Raw genomic sequence first — 15,246 nt, forward strand, 5'->3', positions numbered from 1 at the left:
AGTAGCAATTTATGACCTGATGTTGCAGAACCCTGAAGTGGGAGATGGCACAGGGCAGGGTGACACTAGGCACACAGACACACAAAATGGCCGCTGAGCTATAAATTGGCCACTTGACACACAAGATGGTCCCTGGACCACAATATGGAGAGAGACAGCAGAGCAAACACAGACACTGTCTGGGGCTACCAGAATGCCAGCACAATGCACTCACAACCTCGTTGATTAGTTTAAGTGGGTTGCCCCCTGAAGTGTCTGGGTCCAGCCAAAACCTTTGATGGAAATGCTAACAGTTTGATACTGACTCAATACAAAGTGTTAATGGCCAGTGCTGCAATAATCGTCCTTCTCAGGAAGAGTGATTAGCACCCATTACTACAGCAAAACCTCATCACCAACCTATTATATTACAAAATGTATAAAAGTATCTTGACATGTGCTCCGGGTTGAGAGAAGACTTGCAGCTGACCACTGTGCTCTTAGTGTCTTTCTCTCCCTGGAGCTCTGGTATGTCCTTGTACAATAAACTGTCATTTAACCCCGACTCTGACTCTGAGGCTGGTGATTTTCCCCACAACAACTCCATGATGAATCCAGAAGGCTGCAAAAGTATTGAAGTGCAAGATTCATTGCACTTCTACTGAAATAACTAGAATGGCTAGGGGCCAAGGCCAGAATAGGGATGGAGAGCAGAATTAAAATGACCAGCCACCAATAGTTTGCAGTCACCCAATCTGCATTTGGGTCCTCCTATTCTAGGTCAGACTGCATCATAAGCAGCTAACACAGAACAGGGGTTTAAAAGATGTATAAGTAAATCAATGTTCATCAAGAAGGAGGAACCATGGGAGGTGGGGTAAAAGGAAGTAAACCAGCAGGTGCTGGATCTTGATGGGAACAGAGGGTTTGTTGGGGTGACTCAGGAGTTGACCAGGGTGCCACAGAGGGAACACTTTCATCAGAATGTTGAAAGGGGAGGTCAGGAGAGGGGGCAAGATGTATCTCAATTTGATCTGCCATTTACAGCACCTTCATGATCTGTTGAATGTGAAGGTTTGTGTGATAGAAGGTAGGGACCATGGGAACGTGATCATAATTCTGGGAGATTGAAGGTAGACGTTTTAGGATTAGAATGGGCATGGTGAAGCACCCTGTTAACGATGGTGAGGAGGAGTCTTCGGCCGAGGAAAAAGGAAGACATGTCAGAGTGCGAGTATGGATAGATGGCATTGTCAGAACAGATGTGATGGAGGAACTGGGAAAATTAAATACTGTCCTGAGAAGGCTCAGGGTGTGAGGAACTGTAACCAAGGAGTAAGTGCACCTGCAGTGAATATCAGCCAATAACTTATTCCACAAATGGAGGCAGGGGAGTTGAGGAATGTGAAAGGAAGGAAAAGTTGAGAGCAGAGGTAATGTCAAGGGCCCAGTGGAAACTGGAAGCATTATTGATGACATAACAGTTTTGGGTGAGAGCAGCAAGTGGCAGCAAAGCAGTCAACAATGTATCAGAAGAAGTGAGGGAGGGGCTCTAAGAAGGACTCGCATGAAAATAAAAATTGACTGGCCCCATGTAAAGACAGGCATGGCTTGGACCTGCAGCTAGAGAAGAAATGAATGGAGTCAAAGGTAAAGTTGTTCAATGTGAGAATAAGTTTAGCCAGGTAGAGGAGGGTGATGGTAAGAGGACTGGCTCCATTCAAGGAAGAATCAACAAGTTCTGTACTGTCCTGGAGGCTGATATCAGGTCTGCATCAAATTGCTGTCAATGGGATCTTGCTGTGTGCACATTAGTTCATTTGTTTTGAACACTGGCCAAAAAAAGGTCACCTTTAAAAACTAATTTCATTGGCTGTGAATTGCTGATGAGAATTCTGAGGTTGTGAAATGTGCAAGAAAATTGTGAGTCTTTCCTTTTGTTATGTCGCTGTGGTGGGTAAGAATGTGTGTCCGTCTAGATTGTGGGGTGGTGTGGGTGAGGGAGGTGTGTTGTGTGGGAAGCGAGAGGAAATGTTGGAGGAAGAGAGGGAAAGAATATTAGAAAGAAAATTAAAAAATACATGGAGTGAACAGACTCCACCGCAGCACAAGGGGCAGTGACGCTAGTGAAGTCTGTGCAAAATGTTTTCACTGGGATCCAGGGTGGTCCTCCGACTTCATTAACACTTGTCTGAAGTCACCAGCAATCAAATCACAATCTTCATGACAACTGCAGCAAGCACCGCACGAGGGAATAATTTGACAAAAGAGGAAGTGTTTTTTAAAAATAAAAACTCTTTGAACACTCCCATTTACTCCTGGACAATTTAGTGATGCTGTAACTAAGTTTATATCCAACCAGAGATACCAGGATGCTCCCTCACACCAGTCTATGAGAATTTCAGTTGGAATCTCAACAACATATTAATCAGTGCAATAAGAAAACTTGGGCCCCTTGGCCCCTAGTGCTGCATATTAATTTATAACATTCTGTACCCACCAAATCCTTTCCCCAGCAACATCCCCTTTCATACCAACCTTTCTCAGTGTGGAAGAACCACTCCTGGTTGTGAAGGAACAAATTTGGCTTCTGTGCAGACTGCAAGAGGAAGAACCTGACATTAGTTTCATACCGAGCTGTAGGCTGAACTGAAAATTAATTATGGAGGGGTAAATTACTGCAAATGCTGGTATCTGTACTGAAAACAATAAATGCTGGAAATCACAGCAGGTCAGGCAGCATCCATGGAGAGAGAGCACGCTAACATTTCAAGTCTAATGATTCTTTATCAGAGTGATCTCTGCGGTTTTAGAGCATCTGAAAATTAATTACATTTGGAGTAACATAGACAATAAAAATTGCTCAAAGCAAATCCTCCCAGTTATAGATTCCAGCCACTGCGGAAAGGAGCTCTAAACCAGCTCCTGAGCTCTTTATCAAAGTAAGCAAACAGTCAGGAAATGAATAATTGTTTCAGAGACACTTTCTAACTTCCTTTGTGGTGCTGGACACTGTGCCTTGACCTAGTCCCATCCTGCTTTGTGATGCAATGCTGGCATTTGCCATAGTCTTCACGAGACATGGATTTAATGGACTGAATGGCCTTCCTCTGCACTGCAGAGGGGCATAGGGGACAAGAGCCAGGAGGTGATGTTGAACTTGTACAACACTTGTTAGACGACAATCAGCGTATTATGTACTGTTATGGGTACCCTGTACAGGAAGGATATGAACACATCAGAGAAAGTGCATAAGTGGTTTAAAAGGAAGTTAGAAGTCCTGACATAAAAGGGATAGTAGCAATGTGAATACAAAATTGGCTGAGTGATAGGAAATGGAGTGTAATGGTCAATGAATATTTTTCAGCCTGGAGGAAGGCTTGAAGTGGGGTTCCCCAGGGTTCAGTACTGGGACCCTTGCTTTTCTTGATATACTTTAATAATCTGGATCTTGTTGGGCAGGGGACAATTTCAAAGTTTGCAGATGATACAAAACTTAGGAGAAATGTAAATTGTTCGGACAATGTGGACTTATGAAAGGACATTGGCCTGTTGATGGAGTGGGTGAATGGGTGACAGATGAGGTTCAATGCAGAGAAATGTGAGTTGATGAACATCGGTAGGAAGAGTATTGAAAGACATTATAAAGTAGGGGCTACAAGTCTAAAGAGGGTAGAGATTCAGGGGAGGCAGTGGTGCAGTGGTAATTTCATTTGACTCGTAATACAGAACTCTAGGTTAATGTCCTCAGAAGGTGATGTTGAACTTGTGCAAGACACTTGTTAGACCTTAGCTGTTATAGGATGGATATGAATGTATTGAGAGAGTGCATAAGTAATTTCCAAGAGTAGTTTGAGGAATGATAATCTTTAGTATAAGGAAGGAATGAAGAAGTTGGGACTGTTCTCTTTGGAGAGAAGCAGGCCGAGAGGCGAGCTGATAGAAGGTACTGGATAGAGTAGACAGGGAGATGATCTCGTGCTTATAAAAGTCAAAAGATCAAGAGGCTGTGCAAAAGAAGCAACAGTGAAGCAAGGAAACCTTTTCTCTGGGCCAGTAGTTAGGATCTGGAATTCACTGCCTGAAAATGAGATGGTGGCAGGTTCAATTGTGGCATTCAAGAGGTTGCTATGTGCTTATTTAGATAAAAATAACATGCAAGGGTATGGGAAAGGAGTGATTGTCACTAGGTAATGATGCCAATGCAGGCATTGGCTATAGAAAGATCTCCTTCTGCATTGTAACACCACTGAGGTTCTCTGGGACAATTCTCTCCCCAAAAAAGGTGACCATAAAGACACTGGCCATTAAGAGTCTGCGACCAAAAACTCAAAATTGGTTCGTGACAGATGAAGTTCAGTGTGGAGAAATATTAAGTGATTCATTTTGTTAAGAAGAATGTAGAGAGATAATATAAAATAATGGTAATATCCAAAAGGGTTGCAGGGCAGTGTGAGAATGTGGTAATAAAATATTCAGTATCTCTTAGGGGCATAGAGTAGAAGAGGGAGGAGGCAATGTTCAACTTAAATCACACACTAGTTAGCTGGAGTATTGTGTCCAGTTCTGAGTGCCGTATTTTAGGAAAGATGTGAAAGTATTAGAGGTGCAGAAAAGATTAACAAGAATGGTTCCAGGGTTAAGAATCAATAATTACAAAAGTTGATTGGAGAAATTGGAACTTTTTTTTTTGGAGAAGAGGGATTTTGTCCAAGGTGTTGAAAATAATGAGGGGTATTGACAGAATAGACAAGGAGAAACTGTTTCCACTTGTGAAAAGGTAAAGAATGACAGGGCACTGATTTAAAGTAACTGGCAAAGTTGACATGAGAAACTTTTTCACTCAGTGAGTGGTTAAGGTCTGCAATTCAGGATTGGTGGAAGCACGTTCAACTGAAGTGTTTGAAAGGGAATTAGACTATTATCCTCAAAGGAGCAATGTGAGGGGGTTTCAGGGAGAAAACTAGGCAATGACACTGGGTGAAGTGTTCATTTGAAGAGTTGGTGCAATCACAAGGATGAATGGGCTTCTTTTTCACTGTAACCATTCTGTATGACTCATTAAAAAAAATTATTAATGGGACTATGTTCATTGTCCATCCCTCATTGCCCTTAAGAAGGTAATGTTGAGGAACAGTTTGTGTGGTACACAGTGCTTTTGTGAAAGGAGTTCCATAATTTTGAACCAGTGACAATGAAGGAATAGTAAATGTAGTTGCGAGCCAGAATGGTAAGTGGCTAGGGGTCTTCCTGGTGGTAGTACTCCCATATATCTCCTGCCTTTCTCCTTTTCATGATAGAGTTCACAGGTTTGGAAAGTGCTGATGAAGGAGCCTTGGTGAATTCCTGCAATACATCTTCCAGATAGTACACACTGCTGCTACTGCGCCTGGATGGTGAAGGGAGTGAAAGTTGACATTGTTACTCAAATGTGCTGTTTTGTTCTGGATAGTGTCAAATGTCTTGAGACTTTCTAGCAATCATTACAAATGGTAGACTATTTCAGAGGGCAGTTAAGAGTCAACCACATCTTGTGGGTCTGAAGTCACATGTAGGCCAGAGTCGATAAGGGGGCCGAAGCCCTTCCTAAAGGGCATTAGTGAACCAGAGAGGTTTTATGACAAACGATAATGGATTCATGTTCATTATTAAACTCATTTTAATTCCAGATTTTTATTGAGTTCAATTTTCGCCATCTCCAATCATGAGATTCAATCTCATGCCATGAGTACAGAGCATTAGCCTACCTCTCTGTATCTATTCCAAGGAGAATGTCTGTGACTGTGATCATATGGATAAGGTTTTTGTGTAGCTCGGACTGTGGTTGGAGTTGTTGGTTGGTTCGCTGAGCCAATTGATTTTTTGTAAACGTTTCACCTCACGACTGATGACACCCTCAGTGCTGTGTAGCTTCTGGTTGAAACACTGTTGTTGTGATCTGCCCAGAATTTATATGGTTCTGTTTGTCATGGCGGGTGCTTCTATTTCCGGTTTTGCATTGTCGTGGTCTGTAGATGGGATCTATTTCAACATGTTTGTTTATAGTACCAGTGGAAGAATACCAGGCCTCCAGGAATTTAAGCTTGTCTTTATTTTGTCTGTCCCAGTATCGTAATATTGTCCCAGTTGAATTGGTGTCCTTCATTGTCAGTGTGTATTGACATGAGAGAGAACTGATCATGTTGTTTTGTTGCAAGCTGTTACTCCTATATTCTGGTGGTCAGTTTCCTGCCCGTTTGTCCTTTGTAATGTTTCTTGCAGTGGCTGCATGGTATTTTGTATATCACATTTGTCCTGCATGTTGTGTGTTTGTCTTGGATAGTAACTGGCGAAGTGTGACTGTGAGTTTGTGTGCTGTCATTAGACCCAGAGGATGTAGGAGTCTTGTAGTCAGTTCGGAGATATTTCTAATACAGGATAGGGTGGTCAGTGTGTTGGCGTGCACAGTGTTTTCTTGGTGTTGTTTGTTTGCTAGGCATTGGCAGATGAAGTTGCTAGGGTACCCATTATTAGCAAAGACTTTGTGTAAGTGTTCCTCTTCTTTTTTGTGGAGCTCTGGGATTTTGCAGTGTATTAGAGCTCATTTAAATAGAGTCTTGACACAGCTCAGTTTGTGGATGTTGGGTTGGTTACTGTTGTAATTAAGAATCTGGTCTGTATGTGTAAACTTTCTTTAAACTCTGGAAAGGAATTCACTGTTGTTCATTTGTTCTACCAGAATGGTAGTCGATTGTCATTCTCTTCTTCTCTGGTGAACTTGATCCCAGTGAATATGCTATTAATAAGGTGACGTGTGCTTTCTAACTTGGACTGTTTAATGATAACAAAGGTATTGTCCACGTATCTGATCCATTGTTTGGGTTGTGTTTTCTTGTCTTTGCATTACTGCTTCAGCAATGAGCCCTGAGTTGGGTGAGCCCAGAGATGGGTGTCCCATTAATTTGTTTGTGCACCTGGTAATTAAATACAAAGTGTGTGGTCAGTCATGGGTGCAGTACGTACCGGCTATTATCTTTACCGATAGTTTCATTGGCGGTCTGTGTTGTCGATTTGTCTAGAAATACCATGCAGCAACCGAGAGAAACAGTACAAAGGGGAAATGGGCAGGAAACTCACCAGCAGAATACATGAGCATCAGCTTGCAACAAAACAACATGACAAGTCCTCTCTCATGTCAATACACACTGACAATGGCAGACACCAATTCAACTGGGACAATGTTTAATACAGGGACAGGCAAAAGAAAGACAAGCTCAGGAATTCCTGGAGGCCTGGTATTTATCTACTAGTGCTATAAACAAACATGTTGAAATAGACCCCATCAACAGAGCACGACAGTGCAAAATCAGAAATAGACCCACTGGTCATGGCAGATAGAACTATATAAAGTCTAGGCAGATCACAACAACAGTGCTTCAACTAGCGGCTACACCGCATTGAAGATTAAACGTTTGCAAAAAAATACACTGGCTTGGCGAACAGACCAACAACTCCAACTGAATAAGTATGAGACTGTAAAAATGGGACACTGATTATTGGATGAGACTCTGATGTGTGAAACAGTGCAATGATGCTTTTGTGTGAGATTGTACTTGTGAGTTGCTGTACATGTGTGAGGTTGTATATGTGAGAGTGTGCAGGTTTGCAAGAACTAATATTGCTTATTGATATGCATGACCCCAGTGCAGTGAATTGAGGTGTGGGACATACACATTTGAGGTTTGACAATTTTCTTTGACATTTTTCCATTGTCATGAAGGTGTAGTGGCATACTTTACCTTTAAGAGCATTAGAATATAACATTTAGGAAACAAATAGCTGAAGTTGCGTTGCCATGAAACAAAAAAACAAACTTAAAATCGGTCAATCAGTTTAAATTATGCCCCAAGATACCAAAATCCTATCAAATTTGAATTTAGTATTTTGATAATAATAAAACCAATGAAATGATTCAATGTTTTGGGGTATAAAACCAGATATTTTGAACAATTAGAGGGAGAACTGCTAAGCCATCACCAAGTACAGATGGCCAGCAGAACAGCTTTCTGAAAGGTACCTGTCTCTACGTTTGTGCAGAGAAAATCTACCGAGAAAAATCTACAAAGGAGAATTGGCAAAGCTGACTGGGTTTGGAACATGATTTTTTTTGGAAATCTTAAATTGGGATTTTTTTAATCGGACTAGTATTGTAGAGTGGGAGGTAAAAAATAAGTTTAAGAGAAAGGAATTGTAAATAGTTGTTGGCTGGTTTAAATTAGCACAGAGGTTTACCCCGTGTTGTAACACTGTCTCTTTAAATTTCAAAAGTTATACAAATCTCTCATCAGATTCTTTATTCTAATTCAGCCCCCTCAGTGGCTGGTGGCGTTTCTCCCAGACTTTTTCTGTCCCCACCTGTCTTCTAAGTTGTACCCCATCATAGTCTGTGGGCTACCAGGTCTGGCTGCTTCATGAGACTGACAACTGACACTGGTTGTTGCTGATGTTATGGGTAGATCCAATGCACCAAACATCCGATCCGCACTCCACTGGGGGAGCGCCAGTAAACTCAGTGATGGCAACTCATCTGCAAAATGAAAAGTAAGCAATCATTAACAAAGGGTCAGTCTGTTCTCCGACTTCCATTTACCTACATCATAGGACTCTATTCGGCCCAGTAGCCAGTACTGGCTCTTTGGAAGAGTTGTTCTATTGATCTTTCATTGTGGCCTGTCAATTTTCTTTTTCAAGTATTTGCTTAACTATTGGATTCGTTTGTGCCCATCCTTTCAGGGAGTTTACAATCACAGTAAGCCTCTGGTTAAATAGAAAACTCCACACCATCTCGTTGGTTATTTTCTAATCTGCTGCTTTAACACCCTAAAGTACTTTGCTCGAAACCAATCAGACAAAATGTGAGATTGAGACCCATAAAGAAATACATGGAAAGGTGCCGCATGGTCTGCCTGAAACTTGTTGGTTTTCCAATTCAAGTAGCTGTCCTTGACCAAGTGTTGTGGACTGGCACATCCCAAGATCTAGGACTGTGCATTGAGGGATATTTTAAAGCTTGTCATCCACTGCAGATGGCCAATATGAAAATGTTGCAGTCTGAGGCTATTCAGCTATGGTGTACTGAGGAGCTGGAAACTGTAGAATCCTGGGGAGGGGTGCCTTACTAAGGATGTAATTCTAGAATTTGAAAATGCATTGAAGCATTGGAATATAGTATATAAAGAATATTTTTTATCCACTCCACTTCCTTTCATTTTCACTTTGCTCTTATTAATTAACTGTTTAGTAACAAACACCCCACCCTCAGCATCAAGCTCTATCTCTATTGAGGTTAATTCGATTCAACTAGGCATCAAAGCCAAATGACCCAGTTGGTGCCAAAAGTGTATCACTTGATTCCTCCCGAGGATTCCTCCCAACCAATCACAATCCATCACAACATTCACCTTCAGTTTCCGGAGGGACTTTGTGAATGGACTCTAGTCTCTTGCGAGGAAGCCCACGCTGCAGCCGCCTCAGGGTCTCCCAGCACAGCGGGTGTGGGCAGAGTGCATCTTCACACAGGGTCTCATCCACATTTTTCAGGGCTTCTCGGATGGTCGCCATGCTCCTTGGGGAAAAGGAGAAATTTAAAAAAGTCACCTCACCCAATCACTTTGCAGAACCGATGTTGACTGGAGCCTTCCCTGTGAAGCTACGAAGCGGGTCATGTCCTTTGTGGTTTGTCTCAACAGATTGAAGGATCGTGGCATTGGATTTTCATGTCCATCATTTTTATATACATCACGTAATTAACAGGTTATTCCAGTGGCTAAATGCCAATAAACTACATGTTCCATATTTGTTGCTCTGTTTTCCTTTGGGAAGTGAGGGTGGACAGAGGATTGCTAAAAGTATGACAATATTTGCAGGGAATCCCTCTGAATGTGTGAACAGTTAACATCTACAGTAAATGTTTGATAGTGTAAAGTTTAAACATGGCTAAAAAGAGACATGAAGTTGAAGCTTTCTATCCTGTGGACATCAGGACTGAAATGTAAGGAAACAAATTTTGGAAAGGAGCCAACAATTTATAGTTGGCAAGAAGATACAACAGGAACTGTTAATTGTGAATCTGAGTATGACCAGACCCCAGACAAGGTCCCACAATTTGTTACAGTTTCAGAGTAAGACACCACAAACTGTTAAGCTCCCGAGTTAAGGGGGCTGAACTGGTTCCCATTCTGAATCCTTGGTTAGGAACAGAGACAATCTGGCTAAGTTTTCAGATGATACAAAGATAGGTAGAGGGACAGGTAGCATTGAGGGGGCAGGGAGGCTGCAGAAGGTTTGGACAGGTTAGGAGAGTGGGCAAAGAAGTGGAGTACAACGTGGGAAAGTGTGAAGTCATGCACTTTGGTAGGAGTAATAGAGGCATGGATTTTTTTCTAAATGGGGAGAAAATTCAGAAGTCTGAAGTGCAAAGCGACTTGAGAGTTCTAGTCCAGAATACTCTCAAGATAAACTATCGGGTTGATTCAGTAGTTAGTAAGGTAAATGCAATGATGGCATTTATTTTGAGAGGACTTGAATATAAAAGCAGGGATGTGCTTCTGAGGTATTATGATGCTCTGGTCAGACCACCTTTAGAATATTGTGTGCTGTTCTGGCCCCCATATATCAGGAAGGATGTAATGGCCTTGGAGCGTGTTCACAGGAGGTTCACGAGAACTGTCCCAGGAAAGAAAAGCTTAACATTTGAGAAATGCTTCAGGACTCTGGGTCTATAACTCAATGGAATTTAGAAGGAAGATGGCGGATCTAATTGAAACATACAGAATACTGAATGCCCTGGACAGAGTAGGTGTTGTGAAGATGTTTCCATTGGAAGGAGAGACTAGGACCCGAGGGCACAGCCTTAGAGTAAAGGGAAGACTCTTTTAGAACAGAGATAAGGAGAAACTTCTTCAGCCAGAGAGTGGTGAATCTATGGAATCCATTACCACAGAAGGCAGTGGAGGCCAGGTCATTGAGCTAGATAGGTTCTTGAATATCAAGGGGATCAACGGTTACAGGGACCAGGTCCACAGCCCCCAACAATCCATCCTCCCGCCCTGGCACCTTCCCCTGCCACTGTAGGAATTGCAAAACCTGCACCCACACCTCCTCCCTCACCTCCATCCAAGGCCCTAAAGGAGCCTTCCACATCCATCAACGTTTTACCTGCACATCCACCAATGTCATTTATTGTATCTGTTGCTGCTGATGCAGTTTCCTCTACACTGGGGAGACTGGATGCCTCCTCGTCGAGCACTTTAGGAACGTCTCTGGGACACCTGCACCAATCAACCCCACTGCCCTGTGGCCTAATATTTCAACTCCCCCTCCCACTCTGCCAAGGACATGCAGGTCCTGGGGCTCCTTCACTGCCGCTCCCTCACCACCCGATGCCTGAAGGAAGAACGTCTCATCTTCCACCTCGGAACACTTTTGCTATCTTCTTCCCAGCACCTCCTCTCCCCCTCCCAATTTATCTCTCCACCCTGGAGGCTTCCTGCCTCTATTCCTGATGAAGGGCTTTTGCCCGAAATGTCAATTTTCCGGCTTCTTGGGTGCTGCCTGACCTGCTGTGCTTTTCCAGCACCACTCTAATCTAGACTCTGGTTTCCAGCATCTTCAGTCCTCACTTTTGCCTGGTTACAGGGAGAATGCGGGAGAATGGGGTTGAGAAACTTATCATCCATGATTGAATGATAGAACAGACTTGATGGACTGAATGGCTTAGTTTCTGCTCCTATGTCTTATGGTCTTATGGATCAATTTCTGAATTGATTGTGAAGAGCAAATTGTTGAATATTACAGCTATTACAGTAGAAGTTACTGGTAGCATTGATGTTGATAGTTAAATGCTTGATTTCACGATCCTCAATTTTGCATATTGTTTGAAATTCACTGGACTGAATCTTACAATATTTTGGCTGTGTCAATTATGAGAAAGTGAGGATGCATATCTTGGAGATCAGAGTGGAGAGTGTAGTGCTGGAAAAACACAGCAGGTCAGGCAGCACCTGAGGAGCAGCAGAATCAACGTTTTGGGCATAAGCCCTTCATCAGGAATCTTAATCCCCAAAACATCGATTCTCCTGCTCCTTGGATGCTGCCTGACCTGCTGTACTTTTCCAGTACCACACCCTCGACCCTGAGTGTCAATTATGTCAAGTTTCGTGGAGATATTCTCTTCATGAGATCTAGCAAAACTTCTTGCTGTAATCCTAAACTCACCTCATTAGCTACCATTTTACCCCTGTCGTCTGATGATTCTACCACTTGCCTTACCGAGAGGAGCTTGCTAATCTCTATATTCTGGTATAGACTGGCATCTTTGGCACCCACACCATACATGGAAGGCCATTGTGCACAAGAATAACACTAGCATTCCAAAGCTGCCTTGTTCAGTTCCAGTCTAATGGAAGTTTGTTGGACAAAGAGAAACTGGTGCCACAATTCTTCGACAGGGACCTGGAGGTTCTCGTGGACGGGGTCATGCAGAGGAGTGATGTCCCCTTCCCGGAAAACCAGCAGAGGAAATACAATACCAGATTCTATCAACTTGCGCCGAGGTTGCCACAAGGATATTATTATGACGAATAGGTTTCAGAAAAGATTTACTGGCATGTTTCTGGGAATGGAGGATTGGAGTTAGGAGAGGCTGGATAGGCTGGAACTCCTTTCACTGGATTATAGGAGGTTGAGAAGTGACCTTAAAGAGGTTTATAAAATCATGAGGCGTATAGATAAGGTGAATGGCAGGTGTGTCTTTCCCATGTTGTGGGATTTCAAGACTAGGGGACTATTTTTAAGGTGAGAGGAGATAGATTTAAAAAAGACTTGAGGGGCAATTATTTTCAAAGAGTTCATGTGTGGAATTAACTTCCAGAGGAAGTTATAGATGCGGGTACAGTTACAACATTTAAAAGACATTTAGGTAAGTACTTGAATAAGAAATGTTTGGAGGGATATGGGCCAAACGCAGGGAGGTGGGGCTAGTTTAGTTTGGGATTATGGTCAGCACAGACTGGTTGGATCGAAGGGTCTGTTTCTGTGAAGTATGACTCTGTAAGGGTCAGTGTGGTTTTCATTATCCAAAAGGATGCCCAGCAGTGCAGGAAAGTCAGTGATCTTCTCTGCCACCAGAATAAGAGTCATACAGATGTACAACACAGAAAGAGACTCTTAAATCCAACTCATCCATGCTGACCAGATATCCCAAATTAATCTAATCTGATTTGCCAGCATTTGTCCCACATCTGTCTAAACCCTTCCTATTCATATACCCATCCAGATGACTTTTAAATGTTGTAATTGTACCAACCTCCATCACTTCATCTGCTCATTTCATACATGCACTACCCTCAGCGTGAAAAGGTTGCCCCTTAGGTTCCTTTTATATCTTTTCCCTCTCACCCTAAACCTGTGCACTCTAGTTCTGACTCCCCCCATCTCAGGGAAGAGACTTTGTCTATTTACTCTATTTATGCCCCTCATGATTTTATCAAACTGCATAAGGTCACCCCTCAGCCTCTTATGCTCCAGGGAAAACAGGTCCAGCCTATTCAACCTCTCCCTACAGGTCAAGCCCTCCAACCCTGGCAATATCCTTGTAAATCTTTTCTGAATCTTTTCAAGTTTCACAACATTCTTCCTATAGGAGGGAGACCAGCATCGAAGATAGTATTCCAACAGTGGTCTAACCAATGTCCTGTACAGCCGCAACATGACCTCCCAACTCTTATACTCAATGCACTGACCAATAAAGGAAAGCATAACAATTGCCTTCTTCACTATCCTATCTACCTGCGACTTCACTTTCAAGGTACTATGAACCTGCATTCCAAGGTCTTTTTGTTCAGCAATACTCCCTAGGACCTTACTATTAAATGTACAAGTCCTGTCCTGGTTTGTGTTTCCAAAATGCAGCACCTCACATTTATCTAAATTAAACTTCATCTGCCACTCCTCAGCCCATTGGCCCATCTGATCAAGATCCCATTGTACTCTGAGGTAACTTTCTTCGCTGTCCACGACACCTCCAATTTTGGCATCATCAGCAAACTTACTAACTATACTTCCTATGTTCACATCCAAATCATTTATATAAATGACAAAAAACAGTGGACCCAGCATCAATCCTTGTGGCACACACTGGTCACAGCCCTCCAGTATGAAAAGTAACCTTCCAACTCCACCCTCTGTCATCTTCCTTCGTGCCAGTTCTGTATCCAAATGGCTAGCTCTCCCTGTATTCCATGAGATCTGAACTTGCTAACCAGTCTACCAAGAGGAACCTGTCGAAAGACTTACTGAAGTCCATACAGATCATGTCCACCACTCTGCCCTCATCAATTCTCTTTGTTACATCTTCAAGAAACTCAATTAAGTTATTGAGACATGATCCTCCACACATAAAGCCACGTTGACTATCCCTAATCAGTCCTTGCCTTTCCAAATACATGTAAATCCTATCCCTCAGGATTCCTTCCAACAACTTGCCCACCATCGATGTCAGACTCACTGGTCTATAGTTCCTTGGCTTTTCCTTACCAGTTTTTAAAAATAGTGGCACCATGTTCGCCAATCTCCAGTCTTCCGGCACCTCACCTGTGGCTATTTGATAATTCAAAGTTCTCAGGAAGGGGCCCAGCAATCACTTCTGTAGCTTCCCACAGAGGGGTATACCTGATCAGGTCCTGGGGATTTATCCACCTTGATGCATTTTCAGACATCCAGCATCTCCTCCTCTGTAATATGGACATTTTTCAAGATGTCACCATCTATTTCCCCACATTCTATATCATCTATGTCCTTCTCCACAATAAATACTGTTGCAAAATACTCGTTTAGTATCCCCCCCATCTCCTGTGGCTCCATACATAAGCTGCGTTGTTGATCTTTGACAGCCCCTATTCTCTAGGTAAAAATAATGATTTTACTGCTCCTCGGATGCTGCCTAAACTGCTGTGCTCTTCCAGCACCACTAATCCAGAATCTGGTTTCCAGCAAAAGATTTTACTGCTCCTCGGATGCTGCCTGAACTGCTGTGCTCTTCCAGCACCACTAATCCAGAGCCCCTATTCTCTCCCTAGTTACCCTTTTGTCCTTAATGTATTTGTAAAATCCCTTTGGATTCTCCTTAACTCTATTTGCCAAAGCTATCTCATGTCCACTTTTTGCCCTCTTGAATTCCCTCTTAAGTATTCTCCTACTTCTTGCCTAATACCATCAAAATTGGCCTTC

General features: G+C 42.7%; 1 protein-coding gene across 1 annotated transcript in view; it reads right to left on the reverse strand.

Moving 5' to 3' along the window:
- Nucleotides 1-9,579, reverse strand: part of LOC122564604 — a 55,179-nt gene extending 45,600 nt beyond the window's left edge. The window contains exons 1-3 of the mRNA XM_043719692.1: nt 9,420-9,579; nt 8,374-8,545; nt 6,866-6,932 (exon numbers count right to left, since the gene is read on the reverse strand). Coding sequence (XP_043575627.1) covers nt 6,866-6,932; nt 8,374-8,545; nt 9,420-9,579 — 399 coding nt within the window. The remainder of the gene's footprint in view (nt 1-6,865; nt 6,933-8,373; nt 8,546-9,419) is intronic.
- Nucleotides 9,580-15,246: the final 5,667 nt, after the last annotated feature.

Source organism: Chiloscyllium plagiosum, chromosome 30 (assembly GCF_004010195.1).
Source record: "Chiloscyllium plagiosum isolate BGI_BamShark_2017 chromosome 30, ASM401019v2, whole genome shotgun sequence".
Lineage (NCBI taxonomy): Eukaryota > Metazoa > Chordata > Chondrichthyes > Orectolobiformes > Hemiscylliidae > Chiloscyllium > Chiloscyllium plagiosum.